At 45.4% G+C, this 16693-nt stretch overlaps 1 protein-coding gene across 7 annotated transcripts in view; it reads right to left on the reverse strand.

The window, feature by feature from the left end:
• Positions 1-14833, reverse strand: part of NCAM1 (neural cell adhesion molecule 1) — a 125701-nt gene extending 110868 nt beyond the window's left edge. Inside the window, exons 1-3 of one of the 7 annotated variants that reach the window (XM_083808445.1) lie at positions 14684-14833; positions 5614-5703; positions 3222-4929 (exon numbers count right to left, since the gene is read on the reverse strand). In XM_083808445.1, the coding sequence (XP_083664571.1) occupies positions 3222-3273 (52 nt within the window). In that variant the 5' untranslated portion in view covers positions 3274-4929; positions 5614-5703; positions 14684-14833. Of the gene's footprint in view, positions 1-3221; positions 4930-5613; positions 5704-14683 lie in introns of those variants that run through there. The other 6 variants (XM_083808440.1, XM_083808441.1, XM_083808442.1 and 3 more) reach the window with 6 other exon arrangements.
• Positions 14834-16693: the final 1860 nt, after the last annotated feature.

Consider the following 16693-nt stretch of genomic DNA (forward strand, 5'->3'; position numbering starts at 1 on the left):
TGACAAAAGTCTATTCGTCTGGCGGCTCTTTTTTCCCCCTCGAGAATTGGAGAACACGGATGAAAACCAACACACCCAGACCCATGGAAATGCGTGCAGGACAGCGCTCGGAACAGTGGAGGTGCCTGGGAGCTGCAGTTCTCCGACAGGCACACCCGCAGCCAGGTGACTCCCAGACCTTCTCCCCGTTACAGAAAGCCAGAAGACACAATTTAGTCCCAGCCGTTTTCAAACTTTTATATTTACAATTGAGTTCTGCTACTTAATCCATCCCACTTTGCAGATCTTCAGGAAGATATAAAATGAGGAAAACAAAGACAGCATCTTTTTACTTCACCTCATAAATGCTGTGATGGACCTGACAGCTCCCTGGGTACAAGCTGTGATCCACGCTTCCAACGAACACAGCTTCTCCCCAGCCTGGTTACACGTGCGGGCTGGTTAAGCTGTAACATCCATCTCCCAATTTGCGAGTTGTGAGTACAACAGAATTGCAACCGACAGATCAAACTCATTCGGAAATACATTGCCCTGCAAATCCAGTACTTCAAAAGCTACACACAAACACACACAAAAAAAACCAGCAGAATCATGCATTCTCTACAGAAATGATCTCAGCAGATGTGCGAAATAATGAGCAAAACGCAGCACAGCCTTTTAAACGAGAAAATAAAACGTACTTTTGTCTCTTGCTAATGCTTTTCTCTGTTCCTTGCAGACTGATGGCAACAGATGCACTGTTCCTTTCTCCTGCCCCCAGCGATTGGTTCTGCTTTGCTGCCAGCCAGCCAAGGCAAACCCATGGCTACCAAAAAAACAACCCCCAAAAAACCTAAAACACACTACCACGACCACCACCAAAAATATTAAAAACAAACAGCCAGGCCACTCTGTCACAACAAGAAACCAATCACTTCTCCCCAGTGCAAGAAGGTCTACCCACAAAACATTTCTGGAGATGAGCCAAGAAAAGGGAAGGCACTTTCAGTCTGGAGAGCAGCCACAATATTTTAACGCTTAAAAACAGGGTATTCATTCCACTACTGTTATATTAAATGTCCTTTTAAAAAAATATTCACGTCAGGACTTCTCAATTTCATATGCCAAGAGAATAAAGTTTATACAGAACGCTGTATTATTTAAGAAACCATAGTTCTCAGGATGTAAATGAAAGGAGATGAGCCATCTGCTGTACCTATAAATCAAGTTCTAAGTTACAGGAGAATGCACTTTTCATTTAACAGTAAATTAAATCATCGTTGTCCCAGCCAAAAGAATACATACAAAATACAGAATTACTCTAAAAGATGTGAATGTTTGCTTTTGTTCTCAATCTGTCACGTAACCACTTCTCAGACAACGCTCTGTTCAGGTATTCTTCGCTAAAACGCCTCTCTCTTGCCCCCTCCTTCATGTTAGCTACTGCAAAACTGTAGTGAGGGTTTCTTTATTAGCATCATCACAGCTGCGCCCCTCCCTTTCACCGACTTCAACATCCCAGCTGCCAAAGCCCCACGCGACAGCCCCTCTCTGCCCTCCAGCCCCGAACACGGTCGGGTCAGCAGAAAGGAAGGAGGCACAAGCTTTAGCAGACCAAAGCATCCTTTAACGTGGAAAACGTAACTGATACGCTGGATGCCGTTTTTACCATAAACAGTGCTGCTGCTTTGTTCTGGCTTTTTAATATTTTATTTGGCTTTTGTATTCTGCATTTTGTGCTGCTTTAACAGTCCTGTTCCAGTTGTGCAGCTCTCTAGGCACTCTGCATTCATAATTATTATTATTATTGCATGAACGTGTATTTGAGTGGGGCACTAGATGATCTAGAGATCATTTCTCTTTGCCTACTCCCATCTATTTTCCCTGAAAACCTACTTCATTCTCTCCTCCCACAGCTGAGAAAGCCTGTGCGAATGTGTCAGAGAGGTGGCAGCTAAGGAATCACAGACAGCAGTCTGGCATCTCGGAAGGGTCGAGATGAAGAATGTATGCAGAGATGGTGATCGGAGGGCGTGGCCGAGCCAGATGCAGAGCTAGCTGGAGCCGTGCTGGAAATGGGAAGACGATCCCCCTTGTTTGGTGATACGTGCTCCCTAATCAGCAGTAATCCTGATTTTTAAAACTATAATAAAGTATATAATAGTGCTTATGTCACGGGAGAGCCATGTATCATTAAGATTGGGCGTTGCGCTGATGTTAAACAGGTGGGTTAACTTGGCAACAGGCTCAGGCACACTGGTGGCAATGGTCCGGCACGAAGGGAGCTGGAATTGAGCCACAAGATAGCGATGGTCGGTATGTACGATGGTTCCTAGCCAGCTACGGCACCGGCAATTGCTTGAGGAGATAAGGAGCCACCCGTACGGGGATGAGGCAGCGAGGAGTTACGGCCAGCACCGAAGTGATGGCCGAAAAGGAGCTGTGGTTTGCGAGAGCAACGACGGGCACGAGCTGGGAGCAGGGACACGGAGCTGGGTGCAGGAGGCACCCGAGCGAGCAGCGAGCTGCCGGGGAGCGCTGCACCGAGCCAGCACCGGCGACGCTGGGGAAGCAGCTCCAAGAAGCGACGGGCTGGGAAGGGGCTGGAAGAACCACAGGCGGTGGCAGCTCCGGGGGCTTCGACCGCTGATGCTTGGAGAGAGACACCGGGGGGCTGGGGGGGAGGCACGGCGTGGGTGCAGGGCGGGGGGTGGCAGCCCGGGGGGGGCACAGAGCCTGGATTTGGGGGCTCACCGCCCGGATTTGGGGGCACAGAGCCCAGGTCTGGGGGGGACACAGAGCCCGGATTTGGGGGGCAGGTGCAGCCCCCCCGGGAGGGAGGGGCAGGGGCTGGGGGGGTGCTCGTGCACGGCGCCGCTCCCTTAGCGGCCGCTGCGCGCTCCCCTCGCCCCCATCCCTCTCCCCCCCGCCCTATTTTTTTTTTTTTAATTATTAATTCCCCGCAGCTGCTCGTTAATTGCAGCCGCATCCCTTCCCCTTTCTTGCAAGGGGAGGGGGGGGGACCCGGCGGCGCTGCACCCCCCAGCCCCTCACACCCCCCTCATTGTCTGAGCGCCCCCCCCCCGCCAACAAAGCCCCCTCACGGGCACCGGGAGCCCCTCAGGGGCTGCGCCCCCCTCGCCTCACGGCCAGCACCGTCACCACACGACCACCACCGCCACCTCCATCACCACACGGCCGCGACCACCGCCCGGCCGCCCCCATTGTTCGCCCCGCCGTACCTGCGGCTCTGAGGAGAAACAACGTCCAGGGCAGCGCGGTGGCTGGCAGCATCGCAGCCGGCTGAGGGACGGCGGCCGTTGCACCTTTTCCTGCAATTCGGGAGAAGCGCGGCTCGCCTCTCGGATCTCCCCCCGGATTTTTAATAAGGCTTTTATTTTATTTTTCTCCTTTCTCCCCCCCACCCCCCACGACGTCTCAATTCACGTCTTCCCCAGCCGCTCCTCGACGGGCTCCGGTCCGCGCGTCGTCCCCGCACCGCCTTCTGCCGGCTGCGCCCCGGCCGCCTCCCGGCGCCGCCGCCGCCGTGACTGACAGGCGGCCGCAGCACCACCGCCGCCCGGATCCCTGCGCCGCCCGGCCCCGCGCGGCGGGTGGCACCGCGCCGCCGTGTCCTTCCACGCGCGCCCGCCTCAAATAGTGCGCCGCGGGGGGACTGGTGGGCGCCGGCGGCCGCCTGCAAAACCCGGCGCGGAGCGAGCAGCGCGGAGCCGGAGCGGCCGGCCCGGGGCTGAGCGCGGCCCACCCCCCCCCCCAGCGCTCCCCGTGAAGGGGGCTGTGGTGGTAACGTGCAGAATAAATTGGGAGGGTTAATAGGTCGTAATTTCTGTCTTAAAATGAAGTTTGAAACGCCGCGAATGGACAGTTCTGAATTCATCAGGACTCCCGCCGGCAAAGGCTTTGACAGAAAAGTGACAGCTATAAGCCATCCAGGCCCAAGATACCCTACATAAAGACAATATCCTCTAAGTACAGTTATACATCACCAGTATTTCAACGCTATTTTAATATCATCAATCCATTCTAGCACATCCCTATTGCAGGCCTGAAGGATCTCTCCAGGCCAGAGCCTGTTCTCTCGGTTTAACTCTTTTCTGTTCGACAGATCCCTTCCCCCTTTCCATTTTATAAAAATGCTTCCCTAGAAGAAACAACAAAATTACTTATTGCGATCTGATTGAAAACATGCCTGCTCTGCTGCCTTGGCCCGCCTAGCCCACGGCCTCATATTGCAATGATTATCCGCAGAGCAACCTTGCTGCGCCGTGCCACGTGCGGTGCCTGGCCGCCCCCTGCTCCTCCAACCCCCTCAGCCCCCAACACCTCACAGTCCTGGGCTCCGTGTCCCCCCTCGTAACACAAGGTCACTCATTTGGATGGGTCCCAGCGGTCACTGAACATTTTTCAGGTCATATATGTTGGTAACAAAGAGCCAACATCTCAGTGTTTGGGATAAAAACCCTCCAAAGAAACAGTGCCTTCTATCCTGACATAAGTAAGCCAATTCTGGTACACACAAGGTACTTCTCTTATAATGAAGAGCATACTGAGCGTACATCAATTATTACATACCCGTAGCAGATTAAATGAACTGGTGGCTGTAGAGCAGAGAGGCAGGATCCCTGCCATCCATCACACCAAAACATCTTGCGAGACTCCCACCTTGTTTCTCCAGCCTTTCAACTGCTGGTTGACAAATGTGGGAAAACATAGTGGCAAACCATCTGCTGCTCCCTCAACTCTGCCATCAACTCTCGTAATGAGCCTGTCCTGTAAAAGTCCCCCCAGAAGGCAACAAAACGTGGTTTCGTGAGATGCGGTGGTCTTCGGACACCAGCTGGATTCCTGGCACTGGGGGACATCTGCCTCTGCCCTGAGCAGTTAGGTAAACTCCTCGCCATTCAGCAGGATTGAGAGCCCAATCATTTCCTAAAGAGAAGAGACAGAGCTGTCGTACTTTTATTAGCACTGTCAGAACCAGTTTGCAGAGTTAGTTCTAGTTCCCAGAGGCCTTACACAAGTGTCTGTTTCTTTCCATTCACTGCAAAGAGCATCTATGTAGGTAGCAACCTCATAAAAATTACATTTATAGCATTCATAATAAGAGATCGTGGGAGTGCACAGGTCATTATATATTGAATGATGAGGCTATAATACTACTTTAGAAGCTGCAACTGTTCATGTCAGTCTTTTCCATGAAATTTGAGTCAACTCCACAAAAGTCAGAGTATACCTGCAAAAAAGTATTACTTGCATGTGTTGAGCTATGGTCTTGTAGAGAATGTTACATCAGTTAACAAGAGTCTATGGGCCATACATTTTTTTGCTTAATCTGTAAAAAAAAAGGGGGGGGGGCAAATCACACAGGCAGGTTTTGATTGTTGACTTCATTTGGTTCTTGACAGAAACAAAAGTGAATGGTAAATTTGGATTGAGTTTTCTCCCTGGGTTAAAACCAGCAGCAGTGGTGTCTATGAAACTAATGCTACCTTTGCTCTGCAAGCGGGAAAAGAAATGAAGCAGAGTTGTAGCTATGCAGGCATTTCACAGTGTCATGAGACGGCAAAAGGACTCAAAAGCCAGCGTTCCCCTTTTCTTGACGTGACTGCTCACCGGTTGCTGTTTGAGGCAGGGTTGTTACAGGATGCACTGGAAATTCTCTCTGCCATCAAAGCATTGTGTGGGGTGAAGAGAGGACTTCAGCTGTCAAGATGAAAAAAATAAACAGAAGAGACAGTTATACTTCATAGTCGGTCTTTGTGAAGAAAAGCGTACTATCTAAAATCGCTGCTGAGGTCAAATCCCGAGATTCAGACCTGATGCAATAGGACAGTAATAAGCACTGCTGTACAGGCAGGTGGGTATGTTGCTGATGCTTTTCATCAACCCGTCCCTTATGCTAGCATCATTAAGCAGAGGTAATCTACAAAAAAATTACTTGCGTTTTTCTGTGAGAACTGTTAGACCCAGGTATATAACCCACAAAAATAGACATTACTTATTTGTAGGTGTACATCAGTGGCACACCAAGGAAACGCACTTTAATAGTCTCTCTGGTCAAAATGTTATTCTATTCTATTTATCGTGACACATAACACTGTGCAAAACACACCTCAGATCAATACTCCTCTTCACAGATAGACTATGCAAGCAGAGATAGTCCCTTCAAACACCCTTCTGTTTGTAACTGATTTTTGTTTAAGAGTTTTAATAAAGGGGAAAGAAAATAGCATCTTCCCTTCCTCCTTTAAGCAATATGACACACAAACCTAACTATTAAGGCTCTTCTGGTGATGTCACTAACCACAAGAATGAAGGTGAAGTCATCAGGATTGGGAGAGAAAGTTACGATTCAGAAATTCAGAATCTTGGCATTAAAAACATGTGTCTTATCTACATACCTGGCACAAACTCTGACATTGATCTCAACATTTGTCCTGCTCTGGGATTTCGCTTGCTACAGCTGTGTGAGCAGGTAATAGTTCCATGCACAGAACAAAGAAATATGTGCATGCCTGCTGTTAACCTACTCGTGAAAATATCATGGGAAAGAAACCTCATGAAAATAGCCTGTCAGTCTGACTCACAATGGAAATGTCATTGACAAACTAACAGCATTTTTAGAAAATATCTGGTAGTTACTTGCCACACTTCTTATCTCCAAAACACTTTCATTCTTGGAGTTAAAATTTGAAATTTCATGTGCACAATTCTGTACAGAGAACCATTACACTTACAGCGTGCAGTGCATGTCTCATCTTAATATTCTTAATTTGTGTTAATTTGTACAGTCACTCAGATGTTTCAGTTTGGAAAAGAGAGACTCCCAGCTGATCAGAATCACAGAAAGTAACGGGGCTGTAAAGAGCGCATCAGGATGAGCTGCCTGTTTTTTCACACTCTTCCCATGCCTTTACTAGAATCTGTTTTAATTGGAGCATTGCAATTAACCAGGGCATCACCCAGTGCCTCTAAATGATAGCGGTATAACCAGCACCAATACCTACCCGTTTTAGAAGAACAGCTGTCCTAGTTCTGCTGTTATTTATACTAACTTTAATTAGAAGACTCACCATCATCATATTATGTGGAGTAAGACATGTGTAAAACCAGTACATGCAAAATTAGAACAGAAGAGACTAAAGCATTAGGGTGTCCCTAGCTAAACATTTGGTAGCAAGTAAGAAATGGTTATCTTAATTGGAAAAATCCATCCCTCAACCTGCTTTTGTTTAAAAAGTATAAATACGCCTGACAGGAATTTTCAAGCACATATGAAAGTTATGAGAAACCACATTCTAGCAACACGGAGCTCCATTTCACATTTAGACCCAGAATAAACAGATTTTTTTCATACAAGTGGATCCGAAACGTATAAATGACTGGGGGGGTCTACTTAGCAACTTAATGACAGTACTCCCGCCCCCTTATGGTGGTAATAATAAAAAAAAAGGTTTTGCAAGAGGCAGCATAAAAGGGCCGTTTATGACCCTTCACCCTTCTTCTCCCTTACTGCAAGGGTGGTTCCTGCTCCTCTTGGAAGAGGGCAGAGGTACTGAGTGTGCTGACACTCGGGGACATAAAATCCTAGGGTACCCAACCCACGTTCTGACTCATGTTACTTCCAGAATCCTCAGCAGAGGTAGGACTAGAACCCAGCAGTCCAAGATCCCATTCATCAACCCTTGTTCCTTGATTGCTACCTCCCAGCAGTGCCTGAGGAGTTCCAAAATCTTTTGAGACAGAGATTTCATGTCTGTGAGGCGTTCTGTGCTCGATAAGCCATGGAGGAGGGATAGGAATGGTGGCTTACCCTTCAGAGCTTTCCCTCCTCTACCAATCTACTTAAAGCCATCAGCTTTCATTCAAAGAAAAAACAACACACAAAACAAAAAACACCAAAAAACCACCATAGCTCTTACCCACAGTCTCAGTATGAAGGAAATCTAATCATTTGCTCAAGAGCTTTTTCATTTGCTTTCTGTAACACTAACAATGGTAGCTTGGCCCTTGATATAACCAGTCCCTTGTCACACAAGGAAAACTCAAGAGATTTTTCTCTTCTGTAGTTGCAACATGAAACAAGGACAAATTTTATGCAGCTATGTACCAAATTGCTGTTTCTTTCAGCTATTATTATGCAAATAGAAATACAAAGAAGTTTATGATTATAATTATCAAAAGACTTTTCTAAATCCCCCTAAAACTAAGTTGCTCAGAGAGGGCTCCAGGTGACCCTATGGCTAAGGAAATCCATTTATTTGTTCTTGGGCAATGTTGCTGATACATCACAAGCAGCTTTCATTTTTTCTTTCATGTGCTTTCGGGTCCTTCTGTTGGGATATTACTGGATGGTCATGTGTTGCTCAGACATAAGGCTCAGACTTTTATGAGAACAAATAATTTTATGAGCTGACAGAAGGCAAAGAAATTACACTTGGTCTTACTCTTAAAATGAGGATTGGCGACTGGGTTGTTCTGTGAGTAAATAAAGTCCTTGAAGAAAGCACTGGAATTTATGATGGTCTGAACAATCACAGGTCATGAGGTCCACCAATTAAGTTCTCTCCCTAATTGCTGCTATGTGCAAGAAAGAGAAGAGTTGCTTGTCTTCCCTATGCTGCACTGGAAAACACAAGTCTTCGCACTTCTGCAGAATAAATTGTGCAAGTCGATGATGTAGTAGGAGAGAGAATAATACAATGAGTGGTAGGGGGGTGCAAGTTATAAATAAAATGCAAACATGAACCTTTGTGAGATGGAGAAAGTAAAAGTATAGGGGAAAAAATAATTTGAAAACATGATTCTGTAAAGAAAAAACTAAAGAAGCGGTAGCAGCCGTGCAAACAGTTTTCATGCTGCTGAATAACTGGCACACAGTGCATACTTGTGCCTTTTGGAGAAAACCCATCTGCACTGTAACCTGTTAAGACTGACAATTATTGGGGATTTTTCTGCTTTGAAAACACAGTGCTAAACTGCTTTGTTCTCATAATCCCTCAGTCTTGCCCAAAAGGAGGTCTTCTGCTTCCTATGGGGAGTCTTCACTGTTCCCCTAAATTTCTGTTACTTACACCCTGCTCTTAAACAGTGTTCGGGGGGCTTTGTCCTTGGCTTGAGGGACAAGCCATGTGACAATGTACAAGTTGCATCAGCAGCTAAAGAACTGCGCCCACTTCCCAGTCAGTGCGTGCAGCCCCGTGCTCGAAGCTTTCCTCTACCTGCAAGGCAAGTGAACAGGGCTGTGCTGACTGCGTCTAAACTCATGGGTAGGCAGTGGCTCAAACAGAAAAAGGAAGAATTCCATTTAGAAATCAGCCCCGAGCACAGCTTAAGGCAACATGCAACCATGCAACATCTTCCTCCTGTCTTTCAGGGTTATGCCTTCTGTTTCCTCAACATCTTCCGTTACAACTGGATTTAAGGCACAGAAGAATAGCACTGGTAATAGAATCTCAGTCTCTGATTCTGTATTATCTCAGCCTTACATTGCTCTAAAAATATTGTAGAGGATAAAAATGACAATAGTGGTGTTTCTATTTTTGCATAATGGTCTTAAGATGGTGCTGAAATTCAGTGAGAAAGAAAACATCCTAAAAAAATCCTTGCTGGTGAGGCAGGATCATTGTTCTTGAACTGAATTTATCCTCCGCTTTAGTAATAAAGACTGGATCAAGACATCCTGGAATCAGATCTGGCAGGTTTTGATAGGCACATTTTGGTAATTGCCCCATCCAGGATGACAAAGTCCAGCAACGAAACCCTTCAGTACCCCATTAGTATTTTAGTCCTTGCCATAATCAGCCTGGTGGGATGTGCAGGGGCCAAAAGCACTTAGAGAATCCCCAATGATGCCACTGCAGCTGTTGCATATTCAACCCAGATTATGACTTTCAAAGGTTGGTCTGATGAATCTCCCCTTGCTTTTCAAAGCCAGTTTTTATCACTGCTCCTCTTGTAATGTAAATCTTGGATCCAAGTTAACATAATATTAAATAATCACCTGGTTGGAAGGATGTAGACAGGCACTTCATTCCTTTGGAGGACATTGTCTGTTTTATGAAGCATTTCACATTAATAGCTGTGGCAGTTGATATCTCTATACCTCGAAGTGAAAGGGCTTAGGCTAGCATAAATGCTAATCAAGTTCCCAAAATAGGATTAGAGCCATGCCTTGGATGTGCGGTGCTAGTACTTTTCGCAGAAGGAAGTTTCGTCCCTAATGAGGTGGTTGTTAGGTAACACAAATGGCTCTGCGCCGATAGTAGTAACATGAGTAATAGCAGATGATGGAAGATGATGCATTTCTTCTGCAGATGTCTACCATCTGCACAGCAGCACCAGCTCTTTTTGGAGAAGGGCCGTGCTTATTATGAGAGGGGAAAAAAAAAAAGAATACTTGCTAGGAGCCAGGATCCTCTCTGATGACCTGGAGATCCTAGTCAGGTAGGATAAACGTAGAAAGAGCCTGCATTTAGCAGAGTTATGCTAGCCTCTGTAGGGGTGGCTTTTTTCCCCTATATGAATGGATTTCTAAGTAGAAAGACATTAGACAATTTCAGACAAGCCACAGGTTTTAAGATGTATGCATATCACTGGCTGTACGCAAGCCATCTCAACACATGACATGACCTAAGAGAGACCTGGTACCTCTCTAGTCACCTGGTGCCCTCAGAAAACCTGACAAATATCTGAAAGCTTCTATTTAGAGCTTTGGAAGTGTCCTCACCAACTTAATTAAAAAATAAGAAGCCAAACGGAAAAGGTAACTTCCTTGCAATTGGAATGTTTTTACCTTCTCACTAACTTAGAGAAAGCAAGAGCACAGTTACAGTGCCAAAGCTTTGCACGCACTGAAAATTTTACTTCCCAGTTATTTCCTTTCTTAACTCCTTCACATCAAACCTAGGAGTCTCTGTGCCTCTGTAAAATAGTTCATCCTGCTAAGAGGTGATTGCCTTGGGCTGGATAACAGGGTGTTCAGACGTACAGCATACACTGTTTGTTCCTTTTGTCTGCGAGAAATCATTGTTACTGTGTTAGCAATATTCTACTCACTGTGCTTAAAGACAAAAAGCACGTTTCCACACAAAACAGAAATTAACATTGATTTTGCATGTAATTTTTTTCAACAGTCAGTTTGTCCCTTGGGGATAAGATATTTCGTTAATTCTCATGAAGAGGATAAACATCCCCTAACACCTAAACGCAACGTACTTTGGGGGGATGTCACTGCATTCCATCAGCACCCATTCGCTAAGTAGTGAGATTCTACATCTTCCTTTCTATTACTACATATTTCTGTATATTTTTACTCTTGCTGAGGATTGCCAGTATAAACTTGGGGTTTGCCAAAGCTGTTGTTTTAGCAGAGCACTCAGGAGAACCAAACCAAGTGCTTGATAAAAGCGCAGTGAAAGGCAGCCCCTGCTCAGGACAGCATCTTGCCTAAGTAGGTGAGGCAAAGAAAGGGAACTTGGCCGAACACATTGAGAAATTAGCATTAGTGATGTGCCTTGTGCTTCCACCTAGGAGATCCGCGGCCAATAGGAAGTGAAAACAAATCTCCTGGGCCTCAGTCGAAACCATTAACCAAAAGGCCAGTCTTGCATTTAATTCCATCCTCCTGCTTTCAGGAACAACAAAAGATGACTTCCCCTCCCCCTTGCCCACTCCGCAGAAAGCCCTATTGCCATATTGTTGGTAATTAAGAGGCTGACAGCAGAACAACCGGGGGCTCGTGCAGCTTAGCCGACTCCTACGGGCGCGTGGCATCGCTGACCTCCCGCTACCCACCGCACCGCTCTGGGCTGCGAGCTCACCCCGCGACTTCAGCAGCAGGGCTTGGTTTACAGCAAAATCTCTGTCCTCTGGTCTAGATCAAGGAGTTGTTTTGTTCTCAAGTGCTTCTTGGATCACCACTTGAAGCTTCATTACTTGTTTTCAGCATCCTTCAAAGACCCAGAAGCGAGCTGATTTCCCTGACAGCATCTGTGGGACAGTTCTCCACCCTGCTTTATTTTCTTATGTACCAAGTGAAAAGTTTGGCTTTCATTGACATGCCAGTTAGAACAGCTGTGTGAAACTCCATATGAGAAAGCAGGGCCCAAATATGTTATTTACCTGTGAAAATCGCTTCTTGAAAGGAGAGCAGCACAGAACGTTCACACCACATAGATGGTCCCAGATCAAACCATGTTCGAGGCTATTGCATGTCATATTTCTTGCAACAGTTCAATCCAAGATTTGTTCTTTCAAGTATAGACAATGTTACAAAGCCTTCAGATGTATAGAATCTAGCCCTCTTTAGACATTTTTAACCTTGATTTCTTATTCTCTAAGTTCTGTAGTGAAAGGGATCTGACTCCTTTTCTACTCAAAGACAAGATAGCTTGTGAAGATGTTTTCTGAATGGAAATCATTGCCACACTACAAGCACCCTTCCTTTCTGTTTCCATTTTTTAACCTAAAACAGCCCCTTGGGCATCCTAACCTCCATTGGCACAAGCACTCCATCAGAGGAAGTGACTCATAATTACTCCAGCAATCAATACCTACAATGCATTTCTTTCACGGTATTACTAAGAGTCAGATACGTCCATATAATCAGGCCATTAAATATAGCCATTTGTAATGAGCTTAAGTTTGTTGTCAGCATTTACTTTATAGATGCCAAAACGGTTATGGAAGTTGTCATGAAAGGAAATCACAGGGCTAATTTCGTAAGCTTCTATCTTCTGTTTCTGACCAAGCATGCTTTCTGAAATAATCCTACCCCAAAACTGTCTTCCAGCTCTGACAACAGCCAAAGGACTATCTGCCTGGGGTCCGGCTGGTATTTCCTTAGTGAGATAATACTTTAAATGTACATGTGCATGCTTCAAGTATTAAGAAAGCAGCCACTTCTTAAAAAGAAATACCAAAGGGCCACGTTCACACAACCACAATTCCAGCTAGGCCAGCATTCTCCGGGGCACTTACCACTTGACACAAATCCTCTGAGTTGCTCATTATGTGTAACTGGGGACCTACGTAAAATAAAAGCCATTGTCAAATTTTACCCAGTTTTCAAAACATTGCAGTTGTGCCCACGGTGTTATACTATATACATATACAGGATATGTTATAGGAATAAATAGGTTCACACAATCTTTCCAAAGTTCCTTATCCCAACTCCCCTTGCAGATTTCACGGCAGTGATTCACTAATGGCTGAGTGATAGCCCCGTAAGAGGGATGGTCAAGATAAATGCCAGGTATTTCACAACACTACTCCCAGGGTCATATCTGTGTGCCATTTTGGTGAACAAAAACTCCCTGTAGCGTTAGTGACACGGTGACTTCACCCTCATTCTTTCCTGCTTGTGTGTCGCTCTATTTCTGCTGTTATCAGTGACTTTCAGATAGAAACCTAAAGGTTCCCAAACCTCTTCTTCATGCTCCTGTGCATTGTCTCAGGAATTAAGGGAGAGCTTTGCCCTATTCTTCTGGACAGGGCTGGAGCTGACCCTTCCCCATTGCTAAGCAACACACCCAGCCTGATCCAAGCCCCAGCTCCTATTTTTGCTGCAAAGTAAAGGTCAGATTATTCAGAGGGAGCAGAATTGTTTCTAATTGTTTATTTATAGCACCTTTAACATGACTTATAGAACGTGCTTATTCCTTGGGAATATGTTGCACATTTAACCTGTAATTAACATCTTCTACTCTGGAACTCACCATAACATGTACCACGTTATTTGCATCACTATCACAGCCTCAAGATAAAAATCCAGAAAAATGCAAAGAGGCTCAAAAATATCTTTGAAGTCAGAAAGGGATTACCACTGCCTCTCACCCCTCATAGCTGTATGACTCTTTGTTTGGTGTCAGCAGCTTGCCAGGCTGTCCGGGCTGACAAGCCTTTCTCATCAGGAGGACTTCAACCCACCCAGGCTCTGGCCTGTTTTACCTGTCGCACAAATCCTCCTGCAATGCGTTGTGCTCCGTTCTGCAGCACAGCCGCCTTTCTCAGCGCAGCTTTAGCAGCACGCTGTGGCTAAGAAGCTGTCAAAGCTGCCTGAGCCTTGTTTTTGTGCTCGCCTGGCTGGCTTGAAGGGAAGGCTGCTGACTCCTACCCTGTCTGTCTGCTTGTCCATCACCGCAGCCCTTCTACCCACCAGCACACCTTATTTAGGGAACATACGTGAGGATGATTGAGTCACAGTGAGCAAGGAACAACCTGCCTGCAGTTGTTTTGTTAAGAAATAGCTTATCAACTGAGATCAAGGAGTGTTACATTTGTGCCTTTGCTGTAGGCAGCACTCCTGATGACTCCAGAAACAAGGTGGATTTTAAAGCCTCCGTGGCTCACCAAGGCACCTCTTCCTTCTGCAACACAGCCGACCGCTTGAAGGAAGCCCTTCCCTGAGGGCTGCAGGAAAATACCCTGCAGAGGTGCTCTGAGGCATGGGGGACACCCGAGTTCTGGGACTGCCACAAATTTGCTACCGAGAAATTTGAAGAGCAGCAGCCCAAAACTTGACATTGCCTTGTTCACTGCACCCTGTTCCCAGTTTAAGGTGCTGGATGGAAGCTCAGGACCCTGGTGGTCCTCTAAAACTCCCCCCAGCACGTGGCTCACCTCAGGTTCTTGCTCACTGTAATCAGCACTGCTCTTAAGTCACCTTTACAGGTACTCATACCTCAACGTGTTCTCTTCAGATTTTCCCCAAGATGAGCATCAAAGCAAAGGCTGAAACAGTTACACTGTTTTACATAAATTCTTCATACAGGCAGTCACTGCCAGGCAGCACCAAGAAAAGAGCAGGAGTGAAAGCTGAGGTTTAAATAGAGGAAAAGACATCCTCAACGGAGCACGCTAAGGGTGAGATTAATTTCATCTGGGTTAATCCCATCCTACAGCAGGTTCCAACAATAGATCAGAGACACCTGGCACAGGAGCTGAGGGGAAGCAGCACAGGTGTGGATATCTGCGCTGTAGAGTTTTACGTTTGGGATCCCACCAGTTGGAGTTTTTGGGTATGGCTTGGCTCTATTGTGCAGGTTAATCCAGAAGTTGTTATTTTAGCAACTGGGCCATGACTGTATTCTGGTAAACTATCCAGAGAATTCATATCAGTAGAAATATATTTTCAGCTTCCTTATGCAATTAATTTCTGTTCTTTATCAAGGCAAATGGTATTTGGAGAAGGTGAATACTATCATTCATGGTCTGTAGCCTGGATTCAGCTCATCAAAGTTTATGTAATTAACTGAGGCAGTAAAGTTCAGCACTTATCTCTGTCTCTCTGAATGGAGGGAGAGAGGTACTTCAAATGAGAATTTATGCCTCCTAAAATCTGAAAATTTCCAAAGAAATTATATTTTTGTAGTAAATTATTGCTTTTTTTCCCAAAGTACATTTTATTACGTAATAAAGAAACATTTCAAAATTTGGAAACCCACACAAAACAGAAAATCTAGTTTCATCACAGATGCATTTTCTACCCACTGCCCCAGTTCATGATTTAACAGCACGGACAGAGTTGCAAAATAATACGTCTTGGCGTAAGGGAGTCAACGAACATTGTGTGGTCTTATTGCTAGCATAACAATACAATCTTCCAAATTGTGTTCTCCATATAAATCACAGAACAAATTGAGCAAATAAAAGAAAAATACAATAGCAGAGGATTCTGTTTCTCATTTCAGTGGTCTGGTTCCAGTTCACAGCTCTTCAGTCTGAAAACAAGGCTGATGCCACACTTGCAGCCTAGCACATGGATCCCCTGCATGTGGTCAAATTCTTGCTGTTTGTGTGCTTCTGATACTTGTGGGATTTTATTTACAGATGACTTTATGTGCCATAGTGCTCATCACAAATGGCATTAACTTCAAAAACTAAACTCATAAAATGAAATTAAAGTTGATCATGCAGAAGTTCTTAGCCTGTGTTTTCAACAAATCTGTTGAGGATGAACAGCACAAGATAAGCCGACTTTTCCTTCAAGATAAGCTTTATTTTCTTGCCATGTGAGATTCTCTTGTAGCCAGTGAGATGAACATTTATTAAAATTTCAATAAATAGTAATTCACGGGAGATAAGAATGTTCTACCTCCGAGCTAGCATGCCCTCCAAAAGTTATTTTTGGAAGGATGTTGCTCAAAGTACCGGGTCCTGCTGTTGATGTACTGCTTTGTCCCTGGTCTCTTTTACACTCAGAGCATGAGACTACAGCAGAATCTGTAAAGCAATATTAATGGACTGATACAGAAGAGCTCACGGTGGGAAATTCAGAGGTGATGTCAGCCTCTGGGACTTCTTTTTCACTCTGCTTGTGATTATCACTATTATCTTGTGCTTATGTGATTAGGTCTTACAGTATATTTACACCACAGATTTTCAGGGCAGGAACTAAATTTTGGCTGGTATTTGGAGCATTTAATAACATGGTTTACTGATAGGAGCTTTACTGATAGCTTTTTTTGCACGGCTTATGATCTCTTGTGTACCTAGGCAGAGTTTAACCTTCTTAATCGACCTCAGGAAAGAAGGCGCTTTTTATTTTGGGATGTCTTTGCGGTTATTTTAGTCCTCTCCTGGTTTCGTAGGGTGCTTACGCAGGAATGGAGACATCACTTTCCAGCTGCCGTCCCCCACGGCGGGCGGCACAAAGCGCACTTGTCAGCTGCTGGTCAGGGCTCGATGTAAA

This window comes from Anser anser (genome assembly GCF_964211835.1).
Source record: "Anser anser genome assembly, chromosome: 22".
Lineage (NCBI taxonomy): Eukaryota > Metazoa > Chordata > Aves > Anseriformes > Anatidae > Anser > Anser anser.